Source organism: Mus pahari, chromosome 1 (genome assembly GCF_900095145.1).
Source record: "Mus pahari chromosome 1, PAHARI_EIJ_v1.1, whole genome shotgun sequence".
Lineage (NCBI taxonomy): Eukaryota > Metazoa > Chordata > Mammalia > Rodentia > Muridae > Mus > Mus pahari.
This window is the reverse complement of record NC_034590.1, coordinates 108,833,610-108,843,951: the sequence shown is the minus strand read 5'-3', so window position 1 is coordinate 108,843,951 and position 10,342 is coordinate 108,833,610. Positions and strand designations below refer to the sequence as shown.

General features: G+C 46.8%; 1 protein-coding gene across 1 annotated transcript in view; it reads right to left on the bottom strand.

Annotated features, from left to right (window-relative positions):
* Inpp5a (inositol polyphosphate-5-phosphatase A) overlaps nt 1-10,342 on the bottom strand; it is a 186,385-nt gene that overhangs the window by 100,889 nt on the left and 75,154 nt on the right. Inside the window, exon 3 of the mRNA XM_021196094.2 lies at nt 1,687-1,787. Coding sequence (XP_021051753.1) covers nt 1,687-1,787 — 101 coding nt within the window. The remainder of the gene's footprint in view (nt 1-1,686; nt 1,788-10,342) is intronic.

The following is a 10,342-nucleotide window of genomic DNA, read 5'->3' as shown; positions in this document are numbered from 1 at the left end:
AGGCAGGGTAGAGTAACCTCTTGGGACATGGTGATGCAGGATCTCTATGAGGCACTTCCTTGGCCGTGCACCAAGGAAGACATCCTGTACAGCACATCTCTGTCTACCCTTGCTGTTCCACAGCAGCAATGGAAGCTAGTGCTCTGGCCAGCAGAACGCCACCTCAATTTCCTTCTGGACTGTTTCCGTGCTGTCCTCCACGTGCCAGTATTTACTTATAGAGTGTTGGGGAGTACACTTTGAAACACTTCCTTTCAAACTGTCTTGAAGACTACTTGGGAGCAATGTACAGAGTTTTTGACACCCAATCAAGCTCCAAGACCTTGAGTGGTGGGAATGCAGCATGTGTCGCTTGAAAGAAACTGCTGTGAACAGGGTGCTTGCTCAGTCTCTCTACACACAGGGATGTTCAGGATCTTAGCTGTCACCTGCACGGGCATGTAAACACTGAAGGAGTACTTCCTTCTTTTCTAGTCAAGTTCAGGCCAGATGCAAACAGAAGTAAAGGGACAAGAAAAAGTGGTAACAAGGGCCAGTGAGATGGCCTAGTGGGTAATGTCATCTGTTGTGCAAGCCTGAAACCTCAATTTGATCCCTGGAGCCCACACAAAAGTGGGAAAAAGTGACTCCAAAAAGTTGTTCTCTGACCTCTACATGAGCTGTGTGGCATATGCACACACCCCTTACACACATGCATGCATGCACACATGCACACACGCACATTAAAAATCAGCAACAGAACCAGGGATGGAGGGAACACCAGAGGCCCATGGGGAAGGTAGTACCTTCAGTGCACTCCAGGAACTGAGAGGCAAAGCCACTAGCTAAATACCCAACTATGTCCATGCCAAGCTGTTCCAATGGAGGACAGGTCCCAGGAACACCCCATGGATTTTCTTCTGCACTATTCCCTGTGGTCAAAGCTGTGGCCTTTCTTTCAAAGCCATACACCAGGAACAACAAATGTGCCCAATGCACCCCTGATGTTCTGCAATCCTTTCAAAACTTTAGACCATTTCCCATTGAAAACTACATCCAGGATTCCCTAAATTCTGACTTTTCTTCTTCTTCATCCCTAATCACCTTTCTGGTCAAAGGTAGAATGGATACAATGGGGTCCAAGGGCAAACAGGAGTTTCTAGGCTGGTTCTAAAAGGCACAGGCAAGAAAGGGCCCTGATTCCAGACCTAGAGCAGGTTGGGTACCTGCTTGCTCCTCTGTGTCCATTCACAGAGCCATCTCAAGAGAGCCCATTCCCCCTTCTTCCTGGCCTGAGCTCGGATGGTCCTGTCTTCTTAGGAGCCACAGAGCACAATTTGCATTGGCTCCATACATAAAGTGCCTGTATCCTGGATGGCATGTTAACTCCCAGGCTTTGAAGATCAGAAGCTGCTGCAGAACCCAGTCCTGCCCATCATCCATTGTCCACTGCAGCAGTTTGGCTAGCATTCACCCACCTCAGGTACTCTGATGGGGGAATCCCCAAGACCTGCCCCCCCTAGCCTAGCAGCACAGGTGCTTACTCTCTAGAGGTGAGCAGCTGCCAGATCACTGAGCCACACACCTCTCTGGGGAAAATTGCAACTCCCTCAACGTGATCCACAGACAAGTTTCAAGGAGTGGTATTCAAGACCACATCCCATCCAAAGACTTCCCCACGGTCCACAGGCTCCAGTTGAGACTTACTTGACAAATTTGTCCACATGAGACATGGAGGCCTCATAGTTTTTCCCTCCAAATTCTTGGCAGTGCAAGGCCATGAAGTGAGGCTTATGTGTGTGCAGGACCTGGGAAGGAAGCATAGAGTTAGGGCACAAACCACAGCAGGGCAATGAAGCACGTGCCTCACCTCAACAGCCAGGCATCCCCACAGACAGCAGGCCAAAGGCCACACAGCTATGTCAAGTTCTTAACAGATTCTATGAGTTGCCACCTTTATGCTGCCAACTGTTTATTTCTAGCCTCTTCCCTATTTCCTTCACAAAGATTCAGAATTTCTAAGAGGCTTTCTCAATAACCTAGAGGCACTCTTCTCTAATTACAAAAAAAAAAAAAAAAAAAAAAGCAGAACTACGCTATGGATAAGAAAACATCAGGAAAGTTCTCAACCCATGTCACAACCTCAGCACATCATTAACACTGCTGTGCATACCTGTCGAGAGTTGAGTCCAGGCAGCCACATATGTGATAGCATGTGCTCCTGTGCATGTCATAGTGTGATGGCATGTTCTTATGTGTGTGCATCATGCAGGCATGCAGAATTGGGTGTCAGCTTAAGTTAGTGTGAGAGCACTGTCTGTGTGTTGTCATGTGTGCATGCATGAATGTGTTCATTCTTAATTCAAGATGATCAAGGCTGGCTTCTAAGCTGACTCCAGTACCCATGCTGTCTGAAGCACCAAATATGTACATCTTGTGTTCCCCATAGCCCTAGAAGCTGTCACCCTGTTGTCTAATTTATAGCAGCAGGAGTCTGGCATATGACAGAAACATACCCATGGTCTCTTGGGCATTGAGTGAGTGGCACAGCCTGAGCTTGTCTACAGCTCACAACCCTTCTTCTGTCCAACCATTAAGGTTCCTACTTTTTGAAAACATTGCTGAAGTTACCAGCAAACTTTGCTTGGCATGGGCAGTACAATGCAGGAAAACCAACCATCTCCTGGGCAGTAAAGTGGTGAGGCACTTGGTTCTGCCCTCTTGGAGTATAGGGAGGGCAGATCACTGATGGGAGGCTGGGCCCCTGCAGACATTGAAGAACTAGTATGGGGGTGGGGGGGGCAGGGAGGCATGGCAGGGGCGGGGGAAAGAAGGACTTCTGGGAAGGGCTAGAAGGCAGGATTGGAGAAGAAAATACTAAGTTGAGGTTACTATGACCACAGGGCCAAGGTGGTAGCAGGGAAACCCACAGGCAGGGCTGGAAGCTAGTGTACCTAGAGCCAGTCTGGGGTTGGGGGAAAGTCCCCAAGAGTCACAATTTTCATTTTAGGAACCAAGTTACATAATCATTCTTCAAATCTGGTCTTCAAACCTGGTGGTCTTCATCTAAATTCCAAGTAGCATTTTCCCTTTCTAAGTGAGTTTCATAAATAGCCTTTCATAGTACAAAGGTCAATATTTGAATGACTAGAACTCAAGGGTCAATTATGATCCTACATATCTTCAAAAGAAAAGAATCTAAGATCAACAGCTATGGGCAGTGGAGGAAGGAGCTCCAGGCTAGCAAGAAAACACCAGCATAACAGTCAGGCAGGGCATGGTACCAGGCATACTGACCCCTCTCTAGACACCACAGGCACTTCTCTGAAGTCAGACTTGGCCAGAAACTCCAGAAGGAGATATGACCTCACCAGGGCAGAGAACAAGGTAGATCAGACTATGCCGTGGTCATAACTGTTTAAAGCAGATATCATCTGGAAGAGTCGTAGGCTCAGGGGGAAAGGTCCAGGAGAAGGAACACAATGAGTTGGTGGTACTCTGAAGGGCCACGTCTACCCAGCAGGCCAGTCTGCTCCACTGAAGGTCCCTGGTTGAAAAGAGTGGCATCTGACAGAAAGCTATGAATTGAAAGCCAGCAAACAGGATGAAAACCATCCACAGCAGGTGTCAGCACAGCCACAGGACCATAGCAGTAAAAAGCCAAAGTTATAGCCAGCACCGGCACCAGAGGGAGCACTCTCTGCACCCATCCCATAGGCGCGCAGGGCAGGAGCATACTGTGTGTATCTAAGAGTGGAGGCATAGAAGAGAGCTCATCAGATTCACCCAGAGAGGGTCTTAGCCCTGCCCTGACTGCCTCAGAAAAGCAAAACCCAAACACCCTTGGAAGTCGCAGGGTCCTGAACCTGAACAGAGAACCTGAGGCCTCACAAGGGTGACAAGGACAACTCTAGAAGGGTAGCTGGCTGGCTGGCAGGGGTCAAAGGGTGCTTCGCATTGTCAGTTACATTAAATTTTTAAAAATAAAGTATGTTTGTATGTATCTTATATAGTACCAGTGAAGACTTTAAAGGAACAGAGAGGTGATGAGAAGGTGTGTAAGGACTGTCAGATGAGGCCAGCACTGACAAGTTCTGACCTGTCCAGGCTGTTCAGGACGTACCTCCTAACCTCACTGTGTGTTCACAAGCCTCATGTCTGCCAGTTGTGGGCTGTGTGGCACAGGCTTGGGACTGATTTGCCACTTTAGGAACATGAACCCAATGAGTGGCACACTGTACCCAAGAACATCACCAAGAGCTTTGCCTAAGTCCCTGCACATCAGTGACTCCATCTTGCCCTGGATTCTACTCTTCACCACTGACGTCGGTCCCCACACTGGGTTAGTAGTTTGGAGATCACCTTATGACTACCACTGTGTATCTTGGGGCCAGTTTGTGTCCTGCCTAAGCTGCTTCTATACATTAAAGATGAGGCTTCCCCCACAGGTGGTAGGAAGTAGCCAGGAGCTGGTGTGAGGAAGGGCTGTGGGTCACTGCCACTTGGCAGGACTCCTTTGCTTCATTCATGCCTGGACACACTTGACTTAGGCCTCAATCTGTGTTGGACTTGGGGATATGGAACTCACAATGATGATTACAACACATCCGCCATAGTCAAGGAAGCAAAGGGCACTGTTGTCTCCTGAGATCCCAACAGCATGTGTGACTGGGATACGAGGAGCGGTCACCTCAGAGGGCAAGGCTGGGATCCCACTGGGCCACAGCAGCAGCACCAGGGGCATGCACTGGGTAGTCATTCCTTGTGGGTTCCATACACTGGTACCAGCTGAGCTACTCTAGTAACAGGGCATCCTTCTCTCATGGGAACACACAGCCTAGGATCTGTCTAACTAGCACTCAGACAGGAATCTTATTCAGAACTCTATCCTGGTGCTCTTCCATTGACCCATTCTCGTCATGGACTGATATCTGGAATGTTTTGTAGGTATGCCCCATCTCCTCACAGACCTTCCTGCTGGCATACCCTTTCTCTTTATGGAGCATGTTTTAAGAATAAGCAGCAAGCTTACTTTCATAATAGATTCTCCTGCAGGCCAATACCACACACCATTGTTAAGAAAGCCCTTCCAGGGGCTCTGGTGTTTTCAAACTCTGTGAAGTCAGCTGAAATCCACTTTGGCTTGGCCTTCATGATGCATGTCCCTGGCCCTCTCCCTCTTCTATAAGTCCTCTTCTCTTACTTCTTCAGCTACAGCTTTCTCAGGTTGGAGGAATTTTTTAGTTGCATGACACCTATCCACCATGTGATGCATAAGTTCCTCTTGGGTGAAAGCATAGATGATTAATGAAAACATCACGTGGCATAGTGTTGTAACTGGAATGTATATAAAAGAGGAGGGGAAATCAGAGCAGAAAAAGTTATTTTAAACAATGACAATTAAAAGTTGTCTTAGTTTGCTGAGATGTACAGTCTCTAGAAAGTCAATGGATTCCTGGCAAGCTAAGCCAGAGAAAACCAAATATCACCAGACCTGTGAGAACCAAAGACTGGAAAAGTAATGGAAAACAGACTTAGCGAAGATACTCCAGTTCCTCTGATGTCATCCAGGGAACAGATTCTCATGCTGACAAGAACACAGGCCACATCCATCAGGAAAGAAGACAAAATAAGTACATTTTCAAAGAAGAAGAAAATTCAGAAAACTCCCTTCCACAGACCTGCTCTGCCCTTAGCAGCACCAGGGACAGATGCTTGCAAGAGGCCTCAAGGCCTCCTGGATGGAAGGAAGGTCTAGGTAGACAGAGAGATAGCTTCTTGCTGTTTTAGATACACAGCTTCTAAGGTAACTAAATCCACAAATTTTCCCAAATTTCATTCATATATATATATAAAACACAAGCTACACATGCACACACACACGCGTACACATACACACACACAGGGACACAAAACATAGAAACCATGATATGTGTATTTATACATAAGCAAAACAACCTACATCTCAGCCTCAGTGTGACTGAAGATGATATAGCGGCAATGATAACACACCCTGGATCAGGGCTTCTGGAGAGGCAAAAAGTTAGATCAGGAAATGGAGTCCCCAAGATCTAAGGAGATCTCAGGGGTCTACAACTTCAAGTAGGTCGGCACACAAGAGAATCATCTGCAACAGGGTTCCTGAGAAGAAAATAAAACATGGGGAAGCCACCCTGGGTCAGAGGGGAGTAAAACACAACGGGGGAGATGTCCAAAAAGGAGTTTGAGAAGTCAAGAACCATGATGTTCAAGAAGGAGCCACAACCAGCCAGGTACGTGACTCAGCAACTGACAGGAGAGGGCGCCAGCACACCAGGAATCTCACAAACTACCACCCCAGTTGGGAACAGCAAGTTCCAGGAGGCTTGCTGCGGAGGGTTAAAAGTCCTGCATACAGAGAAGCCTCTGCAGAATAACCACGCAACAGAGTAAGCTATGCTTACTGTGACCACAGAGCCAGAACCACCGCAAGAAGAAATGAAGAGCCAAACAGGAGATGAGGACCACAGTACTCAAGGAATAGAGTAATGGCAGAAAGAACAAATCACAATGGGTACCAGAAAAGAGCAAGTAAGGAACCTCAGCACTGTGTAAGTGAGAAGTCCCAGCAGGCAGGAAGGAAGCAGGAGGAGGGAGTGATGCCCAGTGGGGAGGAGGATACAGATCTGAAGCAGGACAGAGCAGAGCAGCACTGGCCATCATCACAGGAAACAAGATTTGAATTCGCCGAGGAACAGGCTCCTAGAGCACCCGAAAGGAGCAAAAGACCTACAAACAGTAACAGCAAAGGCCCAGCCTGGGGCTGGACTCTGTAAAAGCAACGTCAAAGAAGGAAACCATAGACACACCTCCAGAAACATCTCAAGGGGATAAAGTACTATATCCACTGAGGGTACTGCCAAGCCAGCTTCTCATAAGAAAATGTAGCATGTCTGTCCCAACAGTGTTCTGAGACATCTAGGTGATCCAGGTAGGGACTATCTGTTTAGGCCTTGCTAGCCACTTGTGTCTGTGTAACAGCTGAGCATTTCAGGGAGAACACAAAACCAGCTACAGGCCATGCCCCACTTTACCCCCAACAAATTGGCTAATAAGGGTGAGGATCCCAGGTTTGATCACCGATAGTGCTTGTTAGGTTCTTCAGCACCCACAAGTACAACTATATACTACATATAACTCTTTACAACCTCAAGGTTTCCACACAGATAGGGGAGCATTTTTACCTCTACCATCATGTACTCAATCTGATGTTGTCATCGATGACAAGCCATATATGGGACAGTGGTCTCCAGTAAGGTAACTGGAAACCCTATCACCTCATGATGGCATGGTGTTTGTGTCTGTGGTGATGCCAGCACACAGCCACTATTGCACAGATGACTGCTCATGGTTTACATATTCAGTATGCTGTAGCTTCAGAAATAGAGTGCTCTACTCCTCCTTCCTAAAAAAAGGCTTCTCTAAAACGGTCTGCCTACAGTGCCGCAGCAGCAGCCTCCTCCATCTCTAATCATCAAATCCCCTTACTACATCCAAGGGCTACCCTGAATGCCTGCCTTGGCCATCGAAGTATATGAGTACACCCTGGATGCGTGCCTAGCCAAAGTATCTCATGACATGCTTCTCAGAATGGGTCCCTGCTGTTAATTGACACATGACTGTGTATCACAAAACTAGGGCAACCACTCAAAATGCCAGTAAAAAGGCAAACATCTAAAACATAAATCAGAACAGAATGCAAAACCCAAAACAAAATAGGAATGAGAAACAAAGAACAAAAAGCAGAGTGTGCACACAGCAAGCAAGCATGAAGGGCAGACCCAACCCAGCCCACTGATGCTCACAATGGCAAGTCTAGACCTGCTCTGGATGATGTGGCTGTGTAAAAGGAAACAGTTCTTTGAGATCGTCCCTAGAACCAAACCCACTAAGACAGTCACCACGCTCACCAGCTCATCAGCTGGCCCTGGAGTCAGCCGGGACAATCAGTGGAAGGGGGTATAACTGCACAGGTCTGAAGCAGTTATACAAAGAAAGACCCACTTCATGGGGACAGAGTCAGTACTGATGCCAGAAAAGGCCTCAGAAGATGAAACTCAAAACCATCAGAGAGGAATACAGAAAAATGACCTGAGGGAAGGGGCAACAACACGAAGCACTCTGGGCAAAAATAACAGAAAAAGAGAAACAGAGCCACAATCACTGACGAAGCAACATATACACTCATGTGCAGACACAGTCATGGTACACACGTGTACACATACTCACACAAGCACATACTCTCATGAATACAAACACAACCAAGACACAGGATAGCAGCGGGGTGTGGCGCACGCCTTTAATCCCAGCACTCGGGAGGCAGAGGCAGGCGGATTTCTAAATAAATAAATAAAAGACACAGGATAGCATAACTGCAAGCCAAAACCTATGACATCACAGATTCTATGACATGCTCACTGTCTATAGGATGTGAGCTCTTGTTAGATGTGTTCTCCAACAGAAGCCTTCTTCTGGCCATAAACCAAATCTCAATAGATATTAAGAGATGGAAGTCACAGAAGCTGTCCTCTGACCACAGAACAAGAGTCATAAGAAAAAGAACATACATTACCTGAGTCTGTTTATACAAACAAACACCCCAAATACTGGCTCATCATAAAGCAAGCCAGCTACATGGTGGCAGCAGAGGACAGAAGGGATGACAGGCCCTAGAGCTTTTATGTGCAATGAATGCCCAGTCACATCTTGATCATGCTGAGGGACTCATGGTGTAGAACTATGTCAGACCCCTCACTAAATATTCCAACTAGATGGATGAATCATTTGTCAAGAATGTCCCAACAAAGTTACAAAAATTTGAATTTCTACTAGCAGAGCAATCAGTTCTAACCATGACCTGTAGGGAACCATGAGGCCATGGGTCATGGCTGCTGTTCACTAGGACTCAGTGCTGTCTTTCAAGTGCGATGACGAAGGGGCTTCCTTCTTGTTCCTTTGCAGATAACCATAATAACATCTGTGGATAACTCACCCCACAGTCCAGTTCTGCTTGAAGATAATGGAAGTGGAGGAGCTGGTGAGAACATCACAAGTCTGCCAGCTGCAGAGATGCCTTGTACTTAAGAGCACTGGCTGCTCTTCCAGAAGACCCAGTTTTGGTTTCCAGCACCTACATATGGCTCACAGCCATCTATAGCTCTAGTTCTGTGGGATCTGGTACATGGTACTCTGAGGGTACCATGCATACATGAGGTACACATTCATGAATGTAGGCAAAATCACTCCTGTACATAAAATAAAATAAATCTTAAAAAAAAAAAAATCTGCCAAGCTTAGCTGGGGTGGGGGACTGGCCTGGAGTTCATGTCTCTGCCCTCTATTTCCACAGGCTTGTAGCTGATCAGGCAAATGTATTGAAAGGCAGAGACCCAAAGCTTACATCCCCTTCATCCAGTGACCATAGTCCAGCGTTTCTCAAACTATTGGTCTCAACCCCTTTGGGTATCAAAAGTGATACCCACAAGGCAACCTCTCTCAAGAGTTGCCTAACACTATCAGAAAAAGCAGTTGTTTACAATTCATAACCATAGCAAAGTTACAGTTACAAACTAACAACAAAAACAATTTTATGGTTGGGGGTCACCATAACATGAGGAACTGTATTAGGGTCGCAGCATTAAAAAGGTTGAGAACCCCCCAAGATAGTCCCTTCTGGAATACTGGAATGGTCTTAAAAGCCACCTTGAAGCATCACAGTGAGGAAGCCTGGATCATGGGACATTCTGACCTCCTTTGGGATCTTTGTTTTTTCCTCCTTTGCTGATGAGAAGGCAGGTTCCTTACAGCTGTCCTATTGTAGAGCTTAACCTGGAACCTGTGTCAGCTCCCATGGCAGTGAGGAGCTATGCTCAGACCATGTGACTCCATGCTATACCCACCTGTCTGCAAGGCTGGCACAAGGGACAGATTGAATGCCCCAATGAGAGCACATCCAAGGTTGCCCCAGCCACCGTGTATGGTGAGGAGTTCAAAGGGGCTCATTGGAAGAGGATAATTTTTAGTGACAAGCTGTTAGAAATCTTTGAATGATATTTTTTAAAAAGCATTTCTTTTACAAGGGAGTAAGGCCACCCAGTCATTTGTAAGGCACAGATAAACACTATTCTGAGAAAGTGGAAAGTCTCAGGGGCACAGAAACAGGATACTGCCACTCTCTATGGGGAAAGGGCCAGCACCAGGGGTTCTGAGGGAGCTGAACAAGTAACAATGTCATGTGACAATGCAGGCTCTTTCTAAAGCGTGCCAGGAATCACTGCCTAAGGAACATAAGTCTCCTCAGTGTCAAATGAGTGCTTGCTCAACT